Genomic DNA, 27,182 nt, shown 5'->3' with positions numbered 1-27,182 from the left:
AGGCACCTCTGGCACAAAATCTTAGAAAACTGCAATTATCCCATGATGGCTATAGCTTTGTTTGTCAAGCAGGTTGTCTTCGTCCTTCATGACTTACTTCCACCTGTCATGGCATCCCTTCACTGTGAGAATTTGACCGATTCTTTGCAGAGGTAAATCTGCAAGTATTTTTTTCCCCTTTGTTCCTGTTCATTTTAAATCATTAATATTTTTCAATCTTGAACCCCACAATAATTTTCGATTTTTTTCCCTAAATTGTGAAACTAGTTTTGATCATTTTGGTGTGTTTTCGTGGTTTTATATATTTATACGAATCGTTAAATTTTAACACTGGCTTCGCGTCTCCTCTCTGTATGAATCATAACACAACACCGCCCTCACGCGTCTAATAGTGATATTGCAGCTGTGAAAACCACAATGTAAGCCGAACAAGTTAACGTCCTTTATATGAAATAACAAAATCAATTTGAGAGAATAGATTTGTTCATTCTAATGATTTCAAGGGGGTTATGTTTAGGTTAAAAAACATCGATATTTACACGTTCACATGAATGATAGACCCCGCAAAGACCGGATGTGACGTCAGAGCCCGGCCTCCAAAACAAGCAGTGCGGCGATGGTTCCTCTTGTTATGAAAACTCATTCAGATCGTTGGGTAACTGCAGTCTGCTGGTCCTTACACAACACCATGTGCACTGCCGAGCGGCGTTAGCCTCCTGCTAACTCTGTGTGAAAAAACGAAAGCAGATTTTGAGTGAAGGGAGACGACAGGAGGCGGAATGGCGAAGCGCAGAGACCGTGCAGAGACGGAGGCCCATACAAAGAAGCTGAAGCAGGTCATAAAGGCGACCAGCAGCTCTGCACGGTCCAAGAAGAAACATGCAGGTGGGGAGAGAGTTTCTGACTATAATAACTGTCATCCGACCTGTTTCTGCTGGAGTCCCAGCACATGATGTTTCAACCTGCTCAGTTTTGGGTCATTGAGTGCATGCAAATATACATTTTCTGTAGTTATAAACATCTATCCATTCATCTAATGTACCACTTTCTGAGCCTGGGCTGGAAGGTAGAGCACACCCACCTAGAAGAGGTTGTACTTTATTCTATTCAGCGTCTCCAGAGCCAATCCCAGCTTACTATGGGCAGGAAACACCCTGGACAGGTCACTTGGTCCATCACGAAGCAACAACAGAGAGGCAGACAAACACACACAGTCACATTCACACCGAGAGGCAATTTAGGATCAACCTGAGGGAGGAAACTGGAGGACATGCAAACTCCACCCAAAAAGGCCCCAGTCGGTATTTGAACCCTCACCTTCTTGCTGTGAGATGAGTGCTTAACAAAATGCCACTCTATGGGTCACTTATAACATACAGACTTAAAATGTACTGAAATTACACGTAATTAAGGGTAAAATATTTAAATTTATGTGTAACAATTCTAAAAACAACCTGCAGCGATAAATTCCAAAAATAGTGATCCAAGAGAGAAATGTCTGTTTTTACCACATTTGATCTGAATATGCAATTATCCACTCTGCATTATAGTTAAAATGCATTTCAAGGAGCAAAGTAATAAATCGTAATGCATTTTGGTTCACTAATCTCTTAATTTAGAGCCATTCAATTTCCCCTTTACTTTATTTATCATTAAGTCATATCTATTGTTGAAAGATCTGTTACATTCTGTATCTCTGGTAGAATTTCTATGGAACTCTATAATCAAAGTTGAGCTTTACCGGGTCAAGTTGAATGGCTCATATTTCCTAATTTACATTTAAAACTCCTCCAGAAACACATGTATTGTATTGATAATATAACATTTTACTCCACAATATCAGTGTTTCACATATAAACTAATAATTCATCATTCATTTTCTTATCATAAGGCTACCATTCACAGTTAAATTTAACTGGAAAAAAAAAAAAAAACACCCAGAAATTGTCACTGTAGTTTCACTAGTGTTCACACGTCTGTATTTGTTATTTCTCTGTTTTGCTTTATGAGCGTCTTGATTGCAGGTGCAGGAATGGATGTTGTACATGGTTGCTGGAGTGGATCCGCTGGCCCAGATGCACATCTGCGCTCCACTTCATCAAAACAAGTGTCCTATTTTTGTGAATAACTTGAGTTGCTGTGGCTCTTGTTGGATTTGCATCGTTGTCACTTGTCATTTACTTGTCAGATATGTGTGCTGGTCGCTTATGTCCCTCATTTTGTCCTTTTGTCTTTAGTAACTCACATTTATTTTGTCGGAATGAGACCAGTTTTTCTGAACGTTCAAGACCTTAGTGAGGAGCTCAATCATCCCGGAGAAGCTCCAAATAGAACAGCGACTCCTCCACTGTGAGACGAGCCAGGAGGCAGTTCAGACCTTTGATTATAATGCCCTCTGGTCAGCTCCCTTATTGAGGTGTACCGGGGTCACCCCGGGATCCGCTGCAGGGATTACTTCTCTCGGTTGTGACTCAGGGTCCCCTCGGGTGAGCTGGAGAAAGTTTCCTGTCCATATTACCACTGCGTGTGGACATAGCGGAAAAGAGGACTGGATGAATAGTTTAAATGATTGGCAGTCTATTTCTGATGCCTCATAGAAAATGAATAAGCGATTTGAACTTCTGATGTGGGAGAAACAATCTTTGTCATTGTTGCAGTTGATAGGAAGGGGAGAAGCGTGAAGGAGAGCGTGGAGATGCTCTGCTCTGCTGTGGACACGTCTTCCAGGCAGCACTCAAAAGACCAAGATTGAATTAATCTGTATTCATGTCAGGCTTGTAATCTCTAATTTTTTTTTTTTCTCAAAGTCTTGTAGATTGTGGATCACTTTTATTTGAAGTTATATTTTTTTCTTCATGAACTTTCTTTAAAAAAATCGTTTTTGAATTCAAGACAGCGTTGGGATCAACACGAGTTGAGACTCGTTGACGATCGTACGCAGCTGGCCTATCATACAACCTAGGAGGTGTTTCGAAGCTGTGTATTTGTAACTGCCGGCACACGCCGCGTCTTTAACGGAAGTTGTTTGTGTTTGTCTTTCCAGGTGATGAAATCACGGAGAAAGAGGAAAAGCTTGTGCGAAAGGTCAAACCCAAACCACGTCTGTCCTCGAAGAACTCGGCCGCCTCCAAGTCCAACAGCGGCTCTGCAGGCAAAGCCAGCAAATACTTCCAGTCACCAGTCAAAGAAGAGAGGGACAGCGAGGAAGACTTCGACATGGAGACCTCGCCTCCGCCGCCTATGGTTAAAGTGAAGGTCAAGAAGCACGAGGAGGAGGAAGAGGAGGACAGTGAGGATGATGAGGACGATTGGGAGGAAGTGGAAGGCAAGTGAAGACTTGGAGAAACCTGTCATGTTGCAGTGTCACCCCTGTAATGTTTTTGTTTCTTGTGGATCAGTTGGTGTCGGTGGTCATTGTTCTTTTCCAAAGTTGGTGGTTCGATCCCCCTTGTGTTAAAGTGTCCTTTAGCAAAAAACTCTCTCCCAGTGGGGTGGAAGCACCTTGCATGACAGCTGTTAACTTTAGTGATTGGACTGGTTGTGCGACGTGCATTGAGACTCCCGGAGCACAGAACAGTGGAAAACAAAAAGGAAATCTTTGTGTGCTGATCAGAGCTGGAGGAGCCGCTGGGTCCAGTCGAACCTCCGGAGCCGGTCCTGCCCTCTGAGCCTGTGCAGATCGAGATCGAAACCCCGGAAGTCAGAAAGAAGTAAGTGAAGTTGTGTTTGGATGTCTTCCAAATCCTCAACTGTCCTTCAGTGCAGTAGTTTTCTGGTTGGAGGTTTTATGTCACAAAGCCCGTTTAGAAAATGTCAGGTTTTTGATGCAAGCTGCTTGACGGCTGAAAACAGCTGTTTGTGTCTTTGGTTGCAACTCCTTGTTCTTTCTGATTGTCCAGGAAGAAGAGGCAGGCAGAGTTCGAGAACTATTTAAAGCGCATGATGAACCGATTGAAAAAGGATCTGCTGATGGACACACACAAGGTGAAAAGACCGTTTTTCTGTGTGTAATTGCTTCTCGACACGATGTAATTCACAAAAGGCCGATTTGAGTGTTTCTGACCTCTGATGGTCCCTCAGGTCCACCTCATGTGCCTGATAGCCAGCGGGATGTACCGCAACAGGGTGTGCTGTGAACCAGACCTGTTGGCCATCACTCTTTCTCTGCTGCCTGCTCACTTTGGTAACGTCGTCAAGGAGCGCATCGACCAGAACTTCATTTCTGGACTCCTTAAGTGGTGTGTGCTGGTAAAATGACATCACTGTAGTGATGCCCAGAGTTTATTTAGTGCGAGAGCGTGCTCGACGTTGAGCTGACAATTGGGCAATGATGTGTCTGCAGATTTAGGGAAGTTAATTTGGCCCACAACTGATCTGACCTGCACATTTTTTTTCTTCTATATTTGTGTCTGTCCTCTCTTCATTCTTTAAGGTTCAGAGCTACGTTCAGCCTCAATCCCTGTCTTCCCTGTGAGGAGCGTCAGGACCCCCGGGCTCTCCTGGAGAGGCGGCTGGCCAGTGTCTCAGCCAGAAATCACCAAGAAATGACTCAGGTTGGTAGTTTAGTGCATGACCGAGTCCATGTGCTGCAGCACAGCCTCCATCTATATGTTTTAAGGAGTTAAAATGATGACAATAATGTGTCTTTCTTGTTCCTTGCAGCTTTTCCTCTTGGTCTTGAGGTCTCTGCAGCTCTTCTCTCGATTAGTTCTGTCATTGCAGCCGATTCCCCTTAAAGCGCCGTCAGCCAAGGTAATGAAAGAAACCGATATTTGTTCCTTTTGAAGACGCTGTTGGAATTACAACAACACTGTTTGGTTGATTACTGCGTTTTAATACAGATGGAATCGACACAAGTCATAATGGGTTCTGTTTTAGTGTCAATATAAGAGGACTCTGATTATAAGGCCACCTCACCTCACACACACACAAACACGCTGGCACACTTTTCTGAACTTCTCCAAAGTTTCCTGCTCAATCAGTAGTCTTTGAATACTGTTTAATATCTGAGCCTTATTTACCCGGCGAGCACGGGAAACATCGTTTCTGCATGGTGCATGACTGCAACAGCTCAACTTTATTCCAATGTAGCATTTAAATGTTGCCAGAAATCATGCTTGATAGTAAGCACTTCGTAGTACAATGTGTAATTACTGCACTATAATCAAACAATCTGTACTTTTTCTTTGTTTGAATATTGTTTCTCATTTAATAGGGATTACAAGAGTTTATTCTGCGTGAACAGGAAGTTAACTCATTGCGGGGGAGAAGAAAAAAAAACATTACTCGATTGGGTCTATGATACAGGGAAACACAACCACAAAGAAAATGTTTTATTGGCCCTTTTTTTTTTGGAACTTGTGGTCTTGTGGTTGCAATGGTTGATCCAAAGTTGACTTTGGAAATATGTGACGTTATTTGAAAACATTTTTACATGACACCACATCATATTAAAGTGAATATCAGATCAACAACTTTATCTGCTGGTGAATACAAGCAGAAAAGAAAGGAGCATGATTTGCACAATTCATTTTGCACTTTCTCAGCAACAGTGTAAAGTTGGCAGATGAAGTCGCTCAATCTTCTCCTTTTTTTTTTTTTTTTTCAAGGGCAAAGGGGGCAGAACATCCACCGGTGCCACAAGCCCAGACACCTCCAAGACCAACTCTCCCGAGCCAAAAGTCTCTCCGGGCACCAAAAGACCAGCTGCAGGAGGGAAGATCAAAGGAGAGCGAGGAGGAAAGAAAGCCAAGAAGAAGGAAAAAAACGGTGGTGATGAAGAGGAAGAGGAGCCGGCTGCACCGTCGGGAGGGCAGAGACCAAAGAACACAAAACGCCGCAGTGTGGCTTCAAAGGTCAGCTACAGGGAGGAGAGCAACAGCGAGGGGGGAAACGAAGAGGAGGGGGGGCTGACTGATGAAGAGTTTCAGGCAGCCAGTGAGGAGGACAGCGAGGATTCAGAGAGCAGGTCCAAAGCTACAAAGGGGAAGAAGGGGAAAGGAAAGGGCAAGTCCAAAGACAGCGGTGTAGCATCAAAGAGAGGGAGCAGCGGAGGGAAAAAACAGGAAAAGGAAAAAGACTGGGAGGAGGAAGAGGAGGAGGAGGAAGAAGAAGAAACGACAGGAAATGGAGGAATGTTAAAGAGGAAGAGCGGAAACAGAAAGAAAGGCCCTGGAGCAGACGAGTGGTTGGAGGTGTATCTGGAGAAAACGTCCTGCTGGGTGTGTGTCGACGTGGAGCGCGGTGTCGGGATGCCTCACCTGTGCTCCAAGAATGCGACGGCACCGGTGACCTACGTGGTGTCGGTGGACGACGACGGGTTCGTGAAGGACCTGGGAAAGAAGTACGACCCCACCTGGATGACGTTGTCCAGGAAGAGACGGGTGGATGAAGAGTGGTGGGATGAGACGCTGCAGCCGTTTTTGGGACCCGAAGATGAGAAAGACAAAAAGGAGGACAAGGAGGTGAGTCGATGGGACACCTGTAAGTTTAGTTTGGTTGTGCGAGTATTTACTGGTGGTGCTGAGCAGACCACATCAAGACATGTGGTTGGTATTCCTGTTTTCAGAATTCAATTATCTTCTAAACCTCTGTGTTCCCACCCCCACCCCAGCTTCAGCGTCGGCTTATGAACAAACCCATGCCGATATCAATAACCGAGTACAAGAACCACCCGCTGTATGCCTTAAAGAGACACCTGCTGAAGTATGAAGCCATCTATCCTGCGTCTGCCACTGTGCTGGGATACTGCAGAGGGGAGCCTGTGTACTCCAGGTACAAAGTCTCTGCAACGCCTTGACTGTGTTTTGCAATATTACCCTCCAGTTTTTAAAGTTGCTTGTCAGACTGAAGGGAGGAAAACGTTAAACCAGCTTGGAACTGATGAAACCAACGTTTTCCAATATGATCAAGCTTTTTTTTCTTTTCTTTTTTTTACCAAACAAGGCAGAGAGGCAAAGCAGGGAACTGGTTTGACCATGAAAAGAGAATTTTCAATCCATCACGAAACAACGAGACAAACTTCACACAAATCCCATAATGCCTGAAAAAAAACTTTAAATCTCTTGAGTTAATCACTGATAATGACAACAAAATACTTCAAGAAGTCCCAACAGCAAGGTGACGTATTGTCAAAGTTGCTGTTTGTGCAGAGATGCATGTCACTGAGATGGTCTTTTTTTTTATCTTGTATTCAATAATGCAATAACAACTTGATCAATGAATCCCGGTAGTCAGGCTTAGATATTGCCTATGTTCGTGGAAAACAGTACAATTGATTAACAATTAAGAATATATTATATTTAATAATATCTAATTGTTTATTAGTAAATGTTTTGACTTAACTGGGGTCAAACTAGATGAGTATGAACCTTATTGTATTTGGGCATGTGGAAACACGGAGATTTCAGATGACATTTTCTGTGTTTTGGGGGTTTTCCCGTCTCTTTAGTATCTAAAAATAAGAGAGTTGTTGGGGTTTTTTTGTACAGGTTTAGATGTGAGAGTACCCAAGATTTAATTTAACAGCAGGATATTTGCCTTCACAACCTCATCATACTATTTAAACATCAGTGTCCTCTCATAAATGAATATGAAGCCTGGTCCCGCCATTTGTGAAGCCATGAATCAGGTGGTGTCATGTGTTATTGTTTAGAGGCGTCGGTTTGTCAGGTGAAGCTGCAGTGGCAGTCTGAGTCTGTTGTCGTGAGAGTCAGTCTCCACCTGGCGGTGCTGTCATTCGCATTGTGGCTGTAAGAAGTTGAATCTCATAGTTGAGAAATAAAAATAATTTTAAGTGTTGTGTACATTTGCAAATACATTTACTGCCCTATTTGATCCTGTTTTTATTTTCCTCCCGTAGGGATTGTGTGCACACACTTCACTCCAGAGACACATGGCTGAAGGAAGCTCGAACTGTGCGACTGGGAGAGGAACCTTACAAGGTGAGAGTAGTACCTTTCTGATTTTTCTTTAGTTTCTTCCTCTCTCATAAATCTGCGCTGTTATGTGGCTTTTGCGTTTTTCTATACTTGAAATAAACCTCAGTCAGTTTTTGTTGACCCAGGACTGTTGTTTCCAGAAAGAGAGTCACTTCAGGTATAGCTTCCCTAAAAAAATGGAAACCTGGCCGAGGTCTTCTTGTGCAATCAGTCAGTAAGAACCAGTGAGGGAGCACAATTCACCATCGTTCTTCCACGAAAAATGGAAAGTTCAACAAGTTTTAAATTGGAGGTCAGACAAGAGGAACTACTCACTGTGTTATTAGTTCTCAGGAAGAAACATGCTTGTTCTTACAGTTTTGCTGCCTAATGGTCAATTACAGCAATATTTTCCTCTCGTGGAGACTCTAAATGGACCTCTCAGACATCCAGTGCTGAAGGACCGCATGTTGCTGCTGTGGTTAGTGCTCTTTCTTCTCACAGCAAGAAAATCTCTGGTTCGAATGTGGTCAGAGGCTGTCTGTGTGCAGTTTGCGTGCTTTTTTTTTTCTTTTTTTTTTACGATTTTCTCTAGTTTTCTCCTACGATCTAAAAAAAGTGTTTGACTTTAACTGGTCTCTCTAAAATGGCTGTAGGTGTGAATTTGAGTGTGTGCGACTGTCCGTCTCTCTCTGTGTGTTTATCCTGTGATGGACTGGTACGCTGCCTTCAGCCATCGTCAGCAAGGATCAGCTCCAGCCTCCAGAACAAGGAGAGATCATCTCTTCTGACTGCATTACTTCTGCATCGTACACTTGCGCCTTAAAGACAGTGCGATGTTGTGCTCAGCAGTTCATTAATTAGTTTAGTTTGTGTGTTGATGTCAGGTGTAACATCATTTCCCTCTGATTAATTTGAAAAACTGTTTCTATGACGGCTACATTTTGCTGAGAGGAGATGTATTGTGCACTTGAGGGAGTTATGATGCTGTTAAACTTTGACTTAACTGGGTCAATGAACTGAAGGCAACGCCCATGTCTGACCTGCAGGTAATGTGGCCCCTACAATCATGAACCTTGTGAGGAGAAAAGCAACCGCCAGCAGCATTCGTTATTGAATTACAGGTCTGTGTGAGCATGCCATGGTGTCTGTCCCTGTTAGATGGTGAGAGGCTTCTCCAATCGGTCCCGTAAAGCCCGGATGATGTCGGAGGCGAAGGAGGAGAACGACCTGCCTCTGTTTGGGGAGTGGCAGACCGAGGATTACCAGCCACCGATAGCTGTGGACGGGAAGGTATCCGTCTGCGTGACGTAATGTTGACAGCCATGAAGGAGGAAAAGTCACTGTAACACAAACACGTTATTCCCTTTCCCCCTTCAGGTCCCTCGCAACGACTACGGCAACGTCTACCTGTTCAAGCCCTGCATGTTGCCGGTGGGCTGCGTTCATGTCAGGCTGCCCAACCTGCACCGTGTGGCCAGGAAACTGGATATTGACGCTGCGCCCGCAGTCACAGGCTTTGACTTTCATGGAGGATACTCGCACGCTGTGTAAGATAACACTGAGGAAGCTCCATCTAGGATGCAATCTCTTCTACAAGGTCAAGTTGATGAATAAGACCCAAAAATGTCTCAAAAATGTCAAATTTAGTCCAATCCGAGGTTGAGCATCTGCAGTGAAAAGCTAAGATTTACATTTTGGTGTTTTTGAAGTAAATATAGACACAAATTGGTCCTACCATTTTGGTCCACAAATCTTTTGTTTGACTTCATCTAACGCCAGCTGACTGAGGGTGAAGGCAGGGTACACCATGAGCAGATACAAGTCTCTCACAGAGCAAACGTGGAGATACAGACAGTTATACACTCACAGTCATGAATAACTGTAATTTAGAGCCACCAGTGAGCTCAAAGGCATGTTTTTGGACCCAACGCATGAGTACCAGTAGGGAAAGAGTGCTAACTTCTACATCACCCTGTATCCCTCAGCATTTGGTATGATTTGTAAACATTGAATAAGCTGTAAAACCTCACAATGACAATAATTCTTCTACTAAAATGTTGGAGAATCAACTGAGTTGTTGCAGAAGTGATTTAAATGTTAAATAGGAACGTATTGTGGTCGTCTCTTCCAGGACTGATGGGTACATTGCGTGTGAGGAGCATGAGGAGATTCTCAGAGCGGCCTGGGTGGAGGACCAGGAGCTTCAGAAACAGAAGGAGAAAGAGGTGTGTGGTGGTTGTTTCAATATGGAGGTTTAATTCTGAACTGAATGTGCTGGTTTGAAGCCAACCACCTTGGGCTAGTCGTCAAGCATGTCTGATTTTTGCCAGGAAGGCAGCTTTTTTTTAAATTTGTTTTACATGCTTGCGGAGCACAAACTGAATTGATTTCCAATCTCAAGGTTGACAGTTTAATCCTTTTTTCGCAAGTGTGTGAAGGAGTGAATGAAAATGATCATTTAAAAGCACATTGAGCCAGCTGAAGCAATAAAGTGTGCTACGTGAGTATAAGGGGGTGTATCCTTACCAGTGAATCTTAAAATCTCCTCGGCACTACATCTGTGCTTTTTTTTTTTTTCTTTGATTTTATAGAAAAGAGAAAAGAGAGTCGTCTCCAACTGGACTCTGCTGGTAAAGGGACTCCTGATCAGAGAGAGACTCAAACAGCGCTACAGCCAGAAGAGCCAGGCACTGCGGGGTCTCGCTCATGGGGACGACGCAGGCGGATTTTCCTCTGATGAGGAGAAGTCGGAGGGCGGGGATCCTGAACCGAAGACGGCTTCTGAAACTCTGGCGATGTCGTGGCCCCAAAACATGCAGGCAGAGGAGGATGGAGGAAACGCCAGCGGACTGAAGAAGAAGAGGCCCACAAAGCGAGAGAAAAAGGGCCAACAGCAACACTTATTCCCGTTCGAGAAGGTGTGACAGTCGGTGAAAACAGAGAACACGCTTTACCTTGGAAGGTGCTCACATGCCTCCACAGCTGGATGAACCATCCTCGGCTGCAAATGCAACAGATCTGAAATCATTTCAGCAAGACTATTGGAGCTGGAAGCTTCGGCATCAACACCACGAGCAGGATATTATTATATCACTGTATGAACCATCACTACATGATCCGAGCAGCTCATATACTTAATTGTAAGCTTTTTTTTATCAAAGGAACATGAGAATGTACTTCGTATGAAACTGCCACTGGATGAACGCAGAAATCAAGCAGGATTATGTTGCCTTAGTACCTCAACGTGATGGTGAGATTAAGAACGTGTCCATGTAAGTGTGTAGCGATTTTAGAGAAGTGGATGTGGTCCTGACCTCAGCCAGTACAGTGTGAGTTAGAAGCAGAGGATCTCTTCAGTTCTGCACATGAAAGTCAGCAGAAACAAGAACAGGCTTGCGCTTCTTTTACTTAACTCGCAACACGTCGACAACAGGCTGCACAGTGCTTCCTGTGACCCGAGTCACTGTTTGTCCAGTCACGTGATCTGTCGCAAATGATTCTGATTCGTCCACTGTGACTGTGGATTTGACTTGTGTGGTTTTCATCCTGCAGTGACAACGCAGGTGGATCCCATCACACTTCTCGTTAGGGCACCACCCGTATCGAAACTGCAGTCCAGGCTTACACTTTCACTTTATATTTCCCACGGAAGTTTCACTTCCTCTTTTTCTCTCGGATTTGTTGTTGGACTAAATGATTTCATGAGGTTCCTGCTGTTTTTTGTATCGTTTGTCACAGTCCTCCATCTTTATGTGGCTTTTTGTCATCATTTCTGAGTATGTCTGTATATTTCCTAACACAAATGGTGGGACTGAATTTATTACTGTTTTTGTATGAAAAGTATTTTTTCTAAGAAATGTTCAAATGTAAATTAAAAACAAACGGCCATTGTAGTGGTTTGTGATTTATTTTGGTTGATATCAAATAATCCAAACTTTCCCCAAGCACAAGGGCAGTTCTGTTGTCGTCTACAGGCTTTAGATCATGTGCAGATCTGGGCGTCACGCTGCAAAGAGATAACCTGGTTGAACATTCAGAACAATATTCAAGGCCAACACAATTTTTTTCATCCTCTGCTTTAATAGAAAATCACATCTTGAGGTCACAATCAAACTGTTTCCTCCAGCAGTTTTTTTTTTTTGTTTTTTTAAACAATGTTTTAGCGAGTGGATATCAGTCTGGCTGGACCTGCATGGATGCTAAATTCTTTCTTTAGTTTTAATGTGAAGAAATACAATCACTCTTTAAAAGTTTTTACAATTTAATACACCTTTTCAAATATGGCAACCTAAAATGTCTTTAAAACAAAACAACTGCCTTCTGAAATCCTCTTCGTCACAGTGTTTCATTGTAGATTAAAGTGGGCAAAAGCGTGTTGCTTCCCAGGCTTTGAGATTTCTTCAGTGTGCAAGTTTTCACAAAGTAACTTACACTAATGTACTCTTAAACTGGAGTTGGCTTTCACTGCAGCATCTGGCTACAAACATGTCAGCTAAACTTTTACTCAGAAGTAGAAATAAATAGGAATTTTGAAACTATATTAGGTTTAGGCCTGTAAAAAGCTTGGTGGACATCCTTGTTCTAACAAGTCCAGATTTAGGGGGGTTTATATCACCAAAAGGAGTAAACATCACATGTTAAAACTTAATGCTAGTGAATTGGAATTGATTCTTTTTACAAGGTTTAAAGGTATTCCCAAACCTTCAAGTGAAAATGTAGAAAAGCAGCTCTCAAGTGAAGGTTTTAGAAGTGTTGGTGTATCATTCTGCAGTAGGACCGGCTCTACGTCAGCTCTATTACATGCTGATCCATCTTTCCTCAGCAATTCACCCACCAATTACCAGTGCATCTACCCCAGGGGATCTACCCTGTGCTCCTCCCAGGCACTGCTAAGAAGTACAGCGGAGGGTAATGCATTGTTTATTAGGCCATCAGGCCGATACCTTCATAGCTGAAGTACATCAAGTATAACGTTTCCATACAGAGCTGCAATACTTGCAGTTACTTTCTGTCCTGTACCATTCACAGGCAAGAAAAGCCACAGCGGAAGCACCTCAGACCCATGGAGTTTATGAAAGTAATCTGTTGGATAGTAATGGCGAAGACAAACATTTATAGACAAGATGGTTCTCACATCATGAAGTGGCATCAGTTGACTTTTAATCCTTTGGGGCATGATTGTGCTGTAAGTATTTTGAAATATTATAAATGAGGTGTACACTGTTCAGCACCATTCCTAACAAACAAAACAATCTGGTTTCAATTTCATGGTCTCTCTGTGTGGAATTTGCATATTTACCTTGTGCAACTTCAATTTGACATCTCTGGCTTCCTCACACGAACCAAAATAAATTCTTCACGGCAACATGATGACGGCGTAAAATACTAAACTGATTAACAAACCAAGATCTGCTATTATATAACTTCAAGATGACTAGATAAATACAACGCAGTCATTACATGGAAATATGTTTGAGCTGAGGTGCCACAGTGGTGTAGTCGTTAGCACTCTTGTGAGACTATCTTCAATTAGATTCCAGGTTTGCGGAGAGTTTCTTCATTGATATTGCTCAATCTACTTGGGGAAAATGTTGGCTTTCTCTGGGTACTTCAGCCTCCTCTTGCAGCCAAAGATATGCATACTAAGTCATGAGGGAAACATCTATCCAACTATGGAGTTGGGAATCGCAGAAGATGAATGGACGGATGGTCTTAACTGGAAGCACCATTCAGAAAAATATAAATAAGAACTAGTTGTGTTTAAAGTTGAACTATTTCATAAACCTTTTTGATTAGGGTTACATTAGTCCATCCCACTGACATATCAAGAAGCCTTAATTTAGCCCATGACTAAACTCATTTAACTCACAGCTTCAGGCAAGTTGTGTCAGTCACTAACTTTTTTTTCTGATGGATCAGTTACTTAAATCCGTGACGATTAAATCGAATGTCCTCTTTCCAAAGTCAATGGGGTATCTGACGCTGATTAAACTTATATTTTATGATACAATGTGGCACATGTAACCTCATTTAACAGGGTTAAATCTCTCTGGAATTTGAGTGAAGCAAATATGCATGCATCCAAATCCAGTGCAGTGTTCAGTATATGAGAAAGTGTCCATCAGAATGTGATCGTGTTTAGAGAGTAGTGTTGGGGTTGAGGCTGAAGGAGGTAAGTCTGCAGGCGGTGAGGCTGCAGCCTGTGAGCTGTGAGAGGAGGCAGGCTCTCGGACGTGATGTCATTGATAAGTACCTCTGGAGCCGACCACCTTCCGCCTACCAGCGAGGCTAAAGAGTGTAAAACGCTCTTTGAATTTCTCCGCACCGAACCCTCCTCTGTTTGTCACCGCGGACCAAGTCGACTCTGCTTCGAGAGGTAAACAACCCGGGCTTTAAACTGCGGTGGTCTGAATGTGTCTGTATCCCGGGAGCTCCGGAGCGGCCTTGTTTACATCTCAATCCCCGGACTCGAGTGAGTGAGAGGCGCAGTCACAGCGGGAGGGTGTGGGGGAAGGAGGGGAGGAGGCTACCGGGCAAGCTCCCGTGGTGGGATTTTATGTTAGAAGACCCGAATGTAAGCGGGTCCTGGAAACACTTGAAAGTGTATTGTTAGACTACCCAGCAACTAATCCCATGTGAGTCTGACATGCCATTACTTCACTGTTGAACGTAGCAGCCAGCACGCTAGCCAGGGAGCTAATCCGGCTAACAGCGTTAGCCAGCCGCTTTGTGGATTTTCGGAGTATTTAACCCCTAATCTGAACACCGATGTCCAGCTACCACCGAGTGAGGCAATGTTTTATGTAGGTCGCTTAATCTCGCCCCCAACACCCCACACCCCATTCTCCCTGTGAGCTGTTATCAAACCCGTGCTGAGTCGCTGTAATACATTAGCCGAGCGGGATGTGTGTCACCCAGTTTGCTGCCTATTTTTAACTCGGACCGGGCGGAATGTCTCCGGGCTGGCACCGGGGCCGGCAGGCACGCCTTTCCCGACTAACCTTGTTTCATATCCAGGTGAATATTTGCGAAGTCACATCTGATCCCAAAGACTTTGATCCAGTGTTTGTTTGGCAACAGTGGATCCCAGTCACATGCCAAAAGAGGCTACCCGGGGCCTCTGTGGTGTGACTGCTCTCATCTTTATCTCACATTATAAAGTCAACAAATTACTTAACCAGACGACGTAGTCATGTTTTAGCTTTAACTACTCTTCCACATTTAGAAGATATTCACTGGCAAATGCTCTTTTAAATTGGCACCAAGCTGATGACGCAAAATATTGCATTTCTAATTTGTAAAGAGATGTTATCGGGTGTAATAGGAGACATTTGATGTAACTTTTCTGGAAATAGTATGCTTTGCTGTAACACACAAGTTTAATGTTGTTTACATTTATTATTATTATTATTAATAATGATATCCTTTTGGATTTGAGGAGACAGCTAAATGGTTTACACGTGTAAACGAAAGCCAAACATGCAGATCAGTTCTGTTATGAATCCAACTGTCTGGTTTTCAATCATCTTAACCAAGAGCCAATTTCAAGTTGTGTCTGTATTGCGAACATAAGAGGTATACCTTTAAAACCTACTTGTACTCACTGGCTTTCAATCCAGCAAAAGATGTTGATCTGATAAAAAAAAATTTATTTAAACTTTTTCAGTCTTTAGATGTATTTTAGAAATGCTGTGGTATTTGGGTTGGCATGAGTGAAGGATTTTATTCATACGTAGCATTATGACAAAGTCAACATGTGAGTGGGACGAGCATGTTTGACCTCTGCATTGAGGAAATTCTTCTTGATCACGGCCTGCTTGTGTCCGGAACTACAGAGAAAAATGAGTTAGTGGTCATCAAGCTATACTGTGCAAATAAAGCACACTCAGAAGCACAGGCCCTGCACACACTTGGCATCAGCATGGGGCATGGGTGATAGGATCACAAGCAGACAGCTCCAAGTACGTCAATTCACACCTGGTGTTGGAATGCTCCACATTCGTCCTGAGAGGACGCTTGATAGTGGATTTTATTGCCCTGATGGTGATGTGAATAAGCTATTGGAATGTTTCTGTGGGTGTGCTTCCATTTATTCCACACAGATCCTTCACAAGCGTTTAGTTCTTTAGATTGAACTCTTCATACTTTCTTCCGGTCCTGCATCGGTTCAAAACCATAGTTTACTTTGAACCATAGTTGGATCTTCATAGGGAGGGATCAGGTTTGTAAGTAGACGTTATGACCCACAGTGACCTCCTGTTAAGTACAATAATCAGGATGACTAATCCGGCTTTTTTTTTTTTTTTTTCTATAAAACTTTGGAACTGCCATTGCGTACCTTGTGAGTAGTTTTAATAAATCCATTTTAACGTTTCATCCACATGTTGTGGGGGCAAATTACAAATAAAATTCGCCAGCAACTGAACTGAACCGCAGTCAAAGGGTTTTTATTCACTTTATCATGTGTCCAATGGATTGAGATTTGCTACAGTTTTATCTAATTACTATAATCAAATTCAAATGTAACTTTTGAAAAAAGGTGAATACTTTATAACCAACCAAATATTGACGTGAATTCTCTCCAATCATTGAATATTTTATTCAATTAAGTGACAGTTTACAGGCTCGAGCTTAAGATTAGTTATTTTTTAGGTCTTTTTGTTGCCCTGACTGATTGTATTCAGCCTCTTTGACTTCAGAAAGTACTGGAAGATCTCATTAACCGCCCTGGCAGTGTCAAATGCTGTTTCAAGGGCCCGTGTTTGTGTTTTAAAGATTAGATTTTCCACTCAGGATCACTTTGTGACTCTGTGATTAGTTCAATGTTTTTAGTGTGAGAAGATGAGCCCCCCCCCCTGATATTGGCCCCTCTTTAACTCTTAGAGCGCATGTTTTGTTTCGTGCCAAGTTATAATTTTTGATTCGCACTTCCTGGTGTGTTTCACTTTATTAGACATTAACGGATGGGGAATAAAAAGAAAATCTCTTTCTCTGCAAGTCATATGCGTTTAATTTGTCTTTGTCTGTAGGTTGCAACATTTTTAACTTGAATCTTAAGGTTTTGCACTTCAAAATGTGTCTTTTAATAAGATAAACAATAATTTTACTCTCCACCGATTTCTTTTCATCAGGATTTCTTCTTAAAATGAAACGGCGTAAATGATATGCCATTAAAAGGACATGAGTCCAGATTATCCCCCCCCCCCCGATCTGTTGAGAGTTAACCGACAATGCAGACGTTCGATTGATGTAGGCGGCGCACCTCTCCTTATCTTGACTCATTCACTATTATCTCCAGATCTGCTGTTGTCATTGTGAAGTACTTCTTGTGAAATGGCTTCGCTGTAACAAGAATCAACTGCAGTTCAAATCGAATATATCAGCAGGACTGCCAAAGATTTTTACTTTTTTTTTTTTTTTTTAATATGCACGTTTGCTGTTTTTTTTTGCTTCATATGATAATGACCTCAAAAGCTTTGGTAATAGTGAATGTACCAAACAACACGTCAATGAGTGAGGAACAATCTAAATCTTTTTTTGGTGTTTTGACCAAACAGTAGTTGAAAGCAGTGGCTGCAGTAGTTGATCATGAAATGAAAACTTTGTTGTGGTCTTTCTGTCGCACTTTGCTGAACCTGAAATGTGTAATACCAAGCTCCCACATGAATTGATAATTAAATTTGCATGTGTGCAACAGAAAATATGTGGCAACCATTTCCCCATGTCAGTCTGATCCGATTATCATGGAAGTTATTATAAAACAATCTGTACTGATGTTTCTCCCCCTCTTTCTCATTCTATTTTTCTTCTTTTATCTCTGTCCCTTTCAATTTTCTCCTCCCCCTCTGCTATTCTTTCACTCCAGTCTTTTTCATTCTCTTCTCCGCAGATTGTTTCCGTAACCAGCTTTCCAAATGAGTGACGGGGAGTGCGACTTCTTCTGTTTCTTCCGCTGCTGCTGAGAGCGCTCTCCAAGCGCCTCAGACAGGAAGGCAGTGTGTCTCCAAACAGTGACTCCCGCAGGTGGAAAGGTGGAGGGGAGGGCCGTGGGTGGCGGAGCTTCAGCCAAACCATTACAGCTAATCGGACCAGTGGGATCCGACAGGTAGGCGAGCCGTCTACCTGTGCGGGTGATTGAGTCAGTCGAGTGGATGTCTGTGGACATGAACAGCCAGGCGTCGGACAGCAACGAGGAAGACTTCGGCGTGAACTCTGAAGAAGAGGAGGATGAGGACGACGGGGGGGAGGAGGAGGATCAGGTGGACATCGAGGCCTACTACGAGGGAGTGGCCAGCGATGTGGAGCAGCAGGGCGCCGACTCCTTTGACCCGGAGGAGTACCTGTTCACCTGTCTGACCTACAAAGAGAGTCAGCGGGTGCTGACGGAGGAGGTTAACACTGTGGCTGCTGCGTTGAAGGTGAGAGGAATCCGGTCTATCGGCGCGACTTTATTCTTACAAAATGCTATGTACAGTGATTCCCAACCTTTTTCTTGAGGGGGCCCAAATCTATATTACAATAACCGAACTGGTGCGGCCTCTGCTCGCAGTTTCAAACTTTCTCTCGCCAGCTTTTCACCACAATAAGTGCATTCAGCTCTAATTCTGTACATTTTCTATGCAACTCTCTTGGCGCATTCTTTTCCCTTATGACTGATTCATCTTGCCCTTTAGCTTGACATGCCGCCATTTTTTTTTTTATCCCACTACTTACACCTTTAATGTAAATTCTTAAAGTTGGTAGTTTTGTAACATAACTGAATTGAATGCTGACTCGCCTGTTTTTAACACGTAAAAAAATGTTGCACCCTTTCAAATCAAGAGGGCTGGGAATCATTGCTCTATATGATCTACAAACCCGTGGCTTGGTGATCATACCAGCTGCTGGTGGTGACCATTGTTAGGAAACTGGTCAAAAATGTAAAAATGCTGCATCTCAATACTTGCAGCCAGTGGGCTGACGTTTTATAGAAGGATGAGGCAGCACCTGAGTATGAGAGAGATCATAAGTGGAACAACACCAGTGAAGCAGGAGATTCGTACCAGGAACTGATCCAGTTCCTGGTACGAATCTCTCTGTAGATATTTATATACATGATATACATCAGCCATCGTGGAAGGTTGTGTTTATTCATTTCAAGACATGCACCTCACACTAGCTTTCAATCGTCCTGGAATATTACGGACGCTGCATCTCAGTCCTTCATCGCTCCTCTCTTTCTTTCCTTTTACCCTCACAGGTTTCACCAGCGGTAGCAAAATTGATCCTGGTGCATTTACACTGGCACGTTTCACAAATACTGGACAGGTACGTCTCTCCTGCCTCTTTAAACATTCTGGGTCATACCAGCCGTCACTTTTTTTACTGTCTTTTGTTATTTTTTTGTTTAGTTTTCCCCTCTCCTTTAGCAGTTTATGTTCTGCCCTTTTTACCGTCATTGTCTTTCATTGGTTACTTTTGCACAATTTCCTCTTCAACCACAATGTTTTTTTTCTCGTGTCATTTGCACAATAAAATAGCCCGAGTTATTTTGTAATAACAATTAAAAGAAAACTTACAATGTTTTGGTTTTTTTTGTTTGTTTGTTCTTGTGTTTTTTGAGGAAAGTTTTGGTGTTCTTGGAATCCGTGGGAATCTCTTTTTATAACCCACAGACAAGAAAAGTCATAATGTTTACTGGCCTTCACTTGCCTAATAAACAAATCCTTTTTGGCCAGCCTCTTTAATGGCTAACTTTCTTATGACTGGCCCACTGTCAGCCACTATGTAGCATTGGTGTGCTATAATGAGACAACCATGTTAAGACATCAATGACAAACTGATTTGACGCATCGACTGGGAGCGAACACAAACTGACTTATTAGTTCGTCTGTTGTGTGTTCCTCACTTTGGTCTGTGTTCCTGTCCATGTCTGCTGCAGATATAAGTCCAACTCCTCTCTGCTTTTGTCGGACGCCCTGGTCCAGCCCAGCAGCGCCTGCAGATCAGTCACTGTGAGTTTGGGAAGAGTCTTGTATTAGCCACCTGTGCCAGTACTTACCTTAACATTTGAACCCTGTAATGGAACTGTATGATACAATGTGATCATGCTAAGTGACCTCAGCCTCTCAAATCTCCATAGGGGACAGGCACATATGTTTAAATGCAGAGGATCGAAGAAAGACCACATAAACTTCACTTACTGATTCAATATTGTTTTGGTTAAGCTTTATTTAACCCTATACTCTTAACAATAGTAGAGTAAGATGCCAGTTTAATGTGGTGTTCAAATATGTTTACCAACAGAGAAAAGTCATAATTTAAGAAAATAATTTAAGATTTTTTTAAATGATTATTGCAAAAATGATTTGGACACGGTCGTCTATTTTTCAATCCATTAAAATCAGTAGCTTTCAATCTTTTATCAGTCACTAGACCATAAAGGCTTTTTTTGAGGGTTCCTGATTTCAGTGCTTGTGTGTTTCAGGCCCCTCAGTCCCTCCAGTGTGGCGTTTGTCTACAGATTGTACGGAGAGACGCCCTGCTGGCTCTGCCCTGCCAGCACTCCTTCTGTAAAGCATGCTGGGAGCAGCACTGCGTCGTACTGGTCAAAGACGGTTTGGGAGTAGGTGAGTGCAATGTGCCGGTGTCCGTGTCTGCGGTCATCAAAGCTAATGCCGGCATGCCAGCCTCAGTGTTTGTTTTGCTCTCCCGCAACTCTGATCAGGGCTTCATCACAATCTCAGCCTCTGATCCTCGTTGAAAATGAATCTCATCCCAATGCCAGATGGACGGGGTTTGCTGAGTGATGTTTGATTTAAGCCACTCAATGAAACCATTTAACTGGCAGAAGGCTGCAGATCTTTTGTTTGTTCTCGGGTCTCCATTTGTTTGTGTTTCAGCGGGTGTGTGTAAAATCCAAGAATGTGTTGGAGTTGTGAAGATGAAGAGGGTGTAATATGAGGTTTTGATGATTCCCATCTGGTGTAAAGTTTACCAGGCTGGCATTGTCCATAATGATCAGTGTGTGTCTCTGTTAAAGAGTGTGCTTATGTCAGCAGGACAGCAGATGGGCGTGCGGGTGATTATGTGGAGAGTTTGAGATTTTAGTGATATTGGAGTGTGCACAGTTTTACCAGACTGGCTGCATTCTATAGTTGTCATTGTGTGGGCTCCTAAGTGCTTTCCCTATTCAGACGTGTGAAGATGCTCGCCTGCAGCTGTATGTCCCTGTGCTACATTTACCAGACTTTGTGATAACGCAAGTGTCCTTCTGAGTCTGACGGGAAAGTCTTTATCAGCTGCACGAAGGACACCTGATGAAAGACGATCCCCCAGAGCCGTTTCTGGGTCACCGTGACACTAGAAACCAGGCTTTGTACACACAACCTAACCGCATATCTTGCGATGTGAATTTCAATTAGGTTGGGGTTTGTTTTTGTTTTTGTAATGTTGCTTCTGTCATGGTCAAATATTTGTAACTCTTTCTGATGGATTTGTGTCCAGGTGTCTCATGCATGGCTCAGGACTGTTCCCTGCAGATGCCAGAAGACTTCGTCCTGCCTCTGCTGCCAGGAGAGGAGCTTAAGGACAAATACAGACGCTACCTCTTCAGAGACTATGTCGAGGTCCGTCACTTTCTTATTCTTTCCACTGATCAACACTAAAACCATTACCAACTGCCTGCCTGTAGTGTTTGCCCCTGCTGTCCCATACAGCACAAGCTGCAATGTACATTCTGACGTCTTCCACATAAATTCTGCTGCAGTTAAGCCTCGGTAGTGCATCTATTGGTTTGGACCAGACAGACGAGTCTTTGCTTCTTGCCTGCATCAATGAACCTTCACGACCAGGGTTTTTTCCTTGAATCACTTGACAGACCAGGAACCCCAGTTATCTAGTCAAACTCACTCAAATCTTTTTGCTTGTCTATATAAGTTGAATTGAATATTATGAAACGTATATAAAAGCATTTTGAAAGAGAACTTTACTTCTGTGGTTTGAGAATCTGTGCCTCTTGTACACACAGTTTTTCATCCTCCACGTTCTCATTGTCACCCCTTCCCTATCTGTCTGAAGCGTTAAATGATTACTGTACTTTCATTTTAATGGAATTACCAGACTTCAAAGTCTATATGGAGGTGAATGGTCATAATTATCATGAAACTCTGCAAGTAGCACGACTACAGGTTGAACGCCCCTTTAATCACCGTTTTGTGGAAGTGTGTGTCCTCACACTGGATCACGTTAATGTCAGAACATTGTGAAACGGACTGTCTGGTGAAGGCTTTTCTCTTTTCTTCTTTCATGTGTTCACATCTTTACCATTTCGTGTCTGTTTTCCAGAGTCACTACCAGTTACAGTTGTGTCCGGGTGCAGACTGTCCCATCGTCATCAAGGTGCAGGAGCCTCGGGCACGCAGGGTTCAGTGTAGCCGCTGCAGTGAAGTCTTCTGGTAGGATGCACGAACACGGATATGTGTCGAAATATCACGGCCATTTCCAACTGGGCTCTTTGTCGTAGCTTCTTGAAGAGTCCACATGTTAACGTTGATGTTTGTTATTTCGTCCTCAGTTTTAAGTGCAGACAGATGTACCACGCTCCCACAGACTGTGCAACAATTCGGAAATGGCTGACCAAATGTGCTGACGACTCGGAGACTGCGAACTACATCAGTGCACACACTAAAGATGTAAGACGCATCCTTTGTATATATATATATATATATATATATATATATATATGACCTAATGGAAATTTAATTGTGAACATCTGTGCTGTTTTCAGGAACAAAGTGATAATTGATGATTTGTAAAATGGAGGGAAACCGGACGTGACAAGTTTGTTTTTCTCTCTTCTAGTGTCCTAAGTGCAATATCTGCATTGAGAAGAACGGAGGGTGCAATCACATGGTGAGTCAGAGCTGACAAATCACACTTTCTCAGAACACAGGAAATGCTAAAAATATAGTCCCGATTTGGAGAGCTGAGATCCTCCACTCCAGCAGACTGATGGTTTGATGTCACCCAAGAAGACATGTCTCATTACTGTTAGAATTGTTTATATTTGTCCGTTTCCATGAGCTGCATGTGAATCTCAATTGAGTTATTTTAACAACACTGATGGTTGATGAATGACTCAGAAATTCTAGTTTCTCATTCACTCGTTCTTTGTCCCTTTGTTTCTCTGTTCCAGCAATGTTCCAAGTGTAAACACGGTAAGTTGTTTTGTCGGTATAATTCTGCATCATCCACGAGGCTCCACCTCGCGGCTTAAACATCAAACAAGAAATACTCAAAAGCAACGATTGCTGGATAAAGTGATAAACCAATTTGATGCTGTTACTTGATTGTCAGGATTCTAAACCCAAATCAAACCTAAGACTGAATCGGAGCGTTACTAATAGTGCAAATCCTTAAATGTACATTGTTTGTCCTCTGATAGATTTCTGCTGGATGTGTCTCGGAGACTGGAAGACTCACGGCAGTGAATACTATGAGTGCAGTCGCTACAAAGAAAACCCTGACATAGTCAACCAGAGCCAGCAGGCTCAGGCCAGAGAGGCCCTCAAGAAATACCTCTTCTACTTTGAGAGGGTGAGTGTTGCTTTTGCTTACAGGTTAAAAACAAAACAAACGGTCACAGAAGCTTTTGTTTTTAAATCTTCTTTGAATGGGTGAAGGAACCTTGTATGTGTAATAGAATGCAGAGAATCATTTTTAGTGGATACTGAAAATGCATTAGCTCAGTTTTCTTTACCAGGTAGATTTGACTGTTTGTTTGTCGAAGTTTGTCTTCAGCACTTCTTTTGTGCAGTACTTTTTATAGGCCCCGACATGAAAAGGATGATGCTTTCAGCCTTTTGACAGTGTATTTCCTGATCCTTTTTTCTACCAGTGGGAGAATCACAACAAGTCTCTGCAGCTGGAGGCTCAGACATACCAGAGGATCCAAGAGAAGATCCAGGAGAGAGTAATGAACAATCTGGGGACCTGGATCGACTGGCAGTACCTCCATAACGCTGCAAAGCTACTGGCCAAGGTACCGTGGAAACTGGAGGACTTTTAAACTTTTTTTTTTTTTTTTCCTTCAAAGCGGCCTTAAGATTCGCCTCATAGTGTAAATAAGCTAATGACTAAATTCAGTTTTAAACTTGTCAGTTAGACCCAAGAACAGATTTGAAAGTTTAATTCAGTCCGACGCTTTTATACGTAATAAGAATGTTACACATGAAGAATTTATCATCGCTCTTTGAAGCTGCAACAATGAACTAGTCAGCTGACTCGCAGTGTTCTGATCATAAGCAATGACATTTACCCACGAAGCTCAAGTTGTACAAAGCTGCCTCTATTCTTTGTCTTTGCCTGATCTGGATCCTGCTCTTTACCCCCAGTGTCGCTACACACTGCAGTATACCTACCCTTACGCCTATTACATGGAGTCTGGCCCACGCAAGAAGCTGGTGAGAAACTGACCTGTTTCCTGGATGAACAACGGTCACGTTCACTCCACTACTGAACAATCTTTCCTCTGTAGTTTGAGTACCAGCAGGCCCAGCTGGAAGCGGAGATCGAGAACCTGTCGTGGAAGGTGGAGCGAGCCGACAGCTATGAGAGAGGCGTGGTGGGAGGCGAGGGGGAGCTCAGCGCCAGCGACAGAGGGGTGAGGGCTTGAGCTAAACAATGGCAGGGAATAAAAGCACATCATATCTGCGAAGGACAGACTACTTAGAGAATGCATAATGGGAATCAATGGGAATTTGCTGCGTTGGTTAAATTAAAGGTTTAATGATAAAAGCACACCAACCACAAGTAGAACATCAAACCAGCAAACTTTTTTTACCTCCTTTTTTAATTGTCCTTCAATTTGTCATTGTAACATTGTTCATATTATCTGCAGCCAAACAAATAGAAAAGAAGAAATATACGTATATACTTACAAACACACACATACTTGTATACTCATTGACGGTAGCGCACTTCAATTGACTATATGATAGTGATGTTTGTTTGGTTTTTGCAGGATTTGGAAAATCAGATGCACATTGCTGAGCAGAGGCGACGTACGCTGCTGAAGGATTTCCACGACACCTGAAGCTCCATCGCGACTGCAAAGCACCAGCATCTCCCTCCCTCCTTTCTTCCTTCCTTCCTTTCTTCCTACCTACCTACCAGCCTTTGCATCCTTCCCTCAGTGCAGTCATATAAACCCTTTTTTGCATCTGGACACTCGCTCATATGCTTCATTTTTGTCCCGTCCCCCCCCCCCCCCCCCTTCTTTTTCACTCGTCATGATGCAGGTTCACAGAATGGGATCACCCCTTCTTTCTCGTTACGCTGAGCTCATTCACACATATTGGCTTTAGAGCAACACCTTCACTTTGATTACACTTGCTTCCACTTATCAGGGCTGATGGATTTGATACGGACAGATTCAAAAAAAGAAAAAAGTTCTATTTTGGTATTTTTACATCAATTCTATTGATTTGTAGGCACATGCTGGAAGCTATAAATCTTAGGCTGATCTAGAATTTTTTATTTTTTTCGTTTGTCAGCTGTTGCAAACCGTATCAAGAGTGCAACCTGATCTGGCTTTTCAACCAACTTTCCGCAGATGTGTTTCACTGTGACATGAACAAAGCAGAAATATCAGTAGCGGATTATGAAGACTTTATTTTACTCTGACACAGAATCTGGTGGATATAAAGATGGTGTGAGAAAGGTCTCCTCTCATACCCCACATAACCTTAGGATCAGTTGAAAACGAAAAGCATATGCAATATTTTTCTGCATATGATGCATGTTCATATATTAGATTGCATATTGTGCTCTTTGTCGTAGTCCTCGGTGCTCCACATGAAATCCTCTGATCTTTTGCGTGTTTTCCATATCTGGACGGGCTCCACTTACCACTGCCAGTAAAAGTCATTAAGGTTGAAGTAAAATTACTGAATCGGACTCGTTCCTGTCTCCTCACGTTCGGACACTGATGTAAACTCCCTACTTTCATCAGAATTTGAGTATTTGCACCTAAATTTGGTAAATGAGATGATAAAGTTCGACTGAAGAAACAAGTGTAACCTCAGACATACACACTACAGTAACCCCTGCTGACATGGACCACACACGCGCACACACACGGCTGCAGAAGATAAATTCTATCCGTTCATGTATCCCTCGTCCCCACATTGTGCTTGCTCTCTTTGTCTTTCCCCTCAAACCACCTGGGCTTTATTTTGCTCTTTTGTTTTCTCTTTTCTTCCTGCTCACATTGTTCATGTTTCCTCTGGAAAATGGCTGTTGATAGGTAGATGGATCATTTAAAAAGAAAAAAAGAGGAAAAAAAAAAATGAAAAAGAAAAAAAAATACCCCCAAAAAATTGCTGTAATTTTCAACGGTTGTACATTAATACAGAAATAGTTACTGAGAGAGTTTTTAAAACCGGACCCTGTCTCTTGTGTGTTGATTACGCGCATATGAACACATACACAAGCACTTCCTGCACTCCACTAAGGAAAATACAAAAGCAGAAGTAACTTGACTCATTTGATTACAGCAGAAAAAAAAAACCTGCTTTGTGTTTTACCACCCAGTGTCTTGTTTTTTCGCTGCAAAAACTTCATTCTTGAAGAGAAAATTGTAGCTGAAATCTGTAAACACTTTCCACTTGTCTGGCACAATTAACAGTTGCATAAGTCCAGGGTGCGAAATACAGGGTCCAGGGGGGGCTCAGCCCCCCTTAATGAGACAGGACCCCCCCCCCCCCTTAAAACATGATTTGTGAAAGTTTGGAGAGTCTCTAAAATATTGGTAAAATGCTATTTTCCTTTTTGTTTTTTGATTTTCAGTTTTGTCATGATCATGTGTAAAATTAGGCTATTTTTATTTATTTTTATTTGTGCATGAGGGTGAATCTTCACTCCTTCACTTTAATAAAGTTGCCGATCTGTATGCAATTCTTGTCCTCACCGTTGAAGTGTGGGGGCGTTGGTCTTAAACGTCACTTTAAAATCATACAACCGCAAAATTTCAAACAGGGAAACCTTGAATATTTCGGCTTTCCTAAGAAAAATACTCTGGGGATCAGGAACAGGAAGCTGATCCAGGTCTGTGGTGGCTTCTGTCTGAAGGTAATGTCGATAAACTATTATTAATATCAGTGGCGGCCCTGGCTGGTTTTCCACCCTGGTGACCGGAGCGTGACCCTCTCCTCTAACTGAGCCTCAACCTGCTCTCAAAAAGACAGATATGCCTCATGAGCTTCATTTATCTGCTTCAGA

The 27,182-nt window shown here is 42.7% G+C and overlaps 2 protein-coding genes across 5 annotated transcripts; both read left to right on the top strand.

Moving 5' to 3' along the window:
• The first annotated feature begins 584 nt into the window (after nucleotides 1-584).
• On the top strand, nucleotides 585-12,295 carry xpc (xeroderma pigmentosum, complementation group C). The gene is made up of 14 exons (XM_080468522.1): nucleotides 585-885; nucleotides 3,044-3,325; nucleotides 3,614-3,710; nucleotides 3,900-3,984; nucleotides 4,081-4,238; nucleotides 4,433-4,553; nucleotides 4,663-4,752; nucleotides 5,610-6,464; nucleotides 6,614-6,774; nucleotides 7,862-7,943; nucleotides 9,081-9,212; nucleotides 9,300-9,469; nucleotides 10,054-10,147; nucleotides 10,514-12,295. Exons 1-14 carry the CDS (start codon nucleotides 780-782, stop codon nucleotides 10,844-10,846), a joined length of 2,766 nt encoding a protein of 921 aa, XP_080324648.1. The 5' UTR covers nucleotides 585-779; the 3' UTR covers nucleotides 10,847-12,295.
• Nucleotides 12,296-14,052: 1,757 nt separating this feature from the next.
• On the top strand, nucleotides 14,053-26,347 carry arih2 (ariadne homolog 2). 4 transcript variants are annotated; one of them, XM_080469575.1, is made up of 15 exons: nucleotides 14,053-14,298; nucleotides 17,812-18,340; nucleotides 19,162-19,229; nucleotides 19,843-19,915; nucleotides 20,389-20,530; nucleotides 21,408-21,529; nucleotides 22,248-22,357; nucleotides 22,477-22,594; nucleotides 22,764-22,814; nucleotides 23,098-23,119; nucleotides 23,347-23,498; nucleotides 23,800-23,943; nucleotides 24,296-24,364; nucleotides 24,439-24,564; nucleotides 24,925-26,347. In XM_080469575.1, the coding sequence occupies exons 2-15, from the start codon at nucleotides 18,074-18,076 to the stop codon at nucleotides 24,994-24,996; spliced, it is 1,536 nt and encodes a 511-aa protein (XP_080325701.1). In that variant the 5' UTR covers nucleotides 14,053-14,298; nucleotides 17,812-18,073; the 3' UTR covers nucleotides 24,997-26,347. The 4 variants fall into 4 exon arrangements, with proteins under 4 accessions (XP_080325701.1, XP_080325700.1, XP_080325703.1 ...); XM_080469574.1 differs by having other exon boundaries at nucleotides 14,137-14,298; nucleotides 17,788-18,340; XM_080469577.1 differs by having other exon boundaries at nucleotides 14,197-14,394.
• Nucleotides 26,348-27,182: the final 835 nt, after the last annotated feature.

Source organism: Lipophrys pholis (genome assembly GCF_963383615.2).
Source record: "Lipophrys pholis genome assembly, chromosome: 8".
Classification (NCBI taxonomy): Eukaryota; Metazoa; Chordata; class Actinopteri; order Blenniiformes; family Blenniidae; genus Lipophrys; species Lipophrys pholis.
Note: the sequence above shows the minus strand (reverse complement) of the source record. Positions and strands in the feature narration are given on the sequence as shown.

Excerpts from the sequence above, each read along its gene's own strand:
- xpc (XM_080468522.1), top strand. The coding sequence starts at position 780 with ATGGCGAAGCGCAGAGACCGTGCAGAGACGGAGGCCCATACAAAGAAG. Across the intron at positions 3,711-3,899 it reads ACCCCGGAAGTCAGAAAGAA|GAAGAAGAGGCAGGCAGAGT; the intron begins GTAAGTGAAGTT and ends CTGATTGTCCAG. Across the intron at positions 9,213-9,299 it reads CGATAGCTGTGGACGGGAAG|GTCCCTCGCAACGACTACGG; the intron begins GTATCCGTCTGC and ends TTCCCCCTTCAG.
- arih2 (XM_080469575.1), top strand. The coding sequence starts at position 18,074 with ATGTCTGTGGACATGAACAGCCAGGCGTCGGACAGCAACGAGGAAGAC. Across the intron at positions 18,341-19,161 it reads CTGTGGCTGCTGCGTTGAAG|GTTTCACCAGCGGTAGCAAA; the intron begins GTGAGAGGAATC and ends TTACCCTCACAG. Across the intron at positions 24,365-24,438 it reads CTGGCCCACGCAAGAAGCTG|TTTGAGTACCAGCAGGCCCA; the intron begins GTGAGAAACTGA and ends TTTCCTCTGTAG.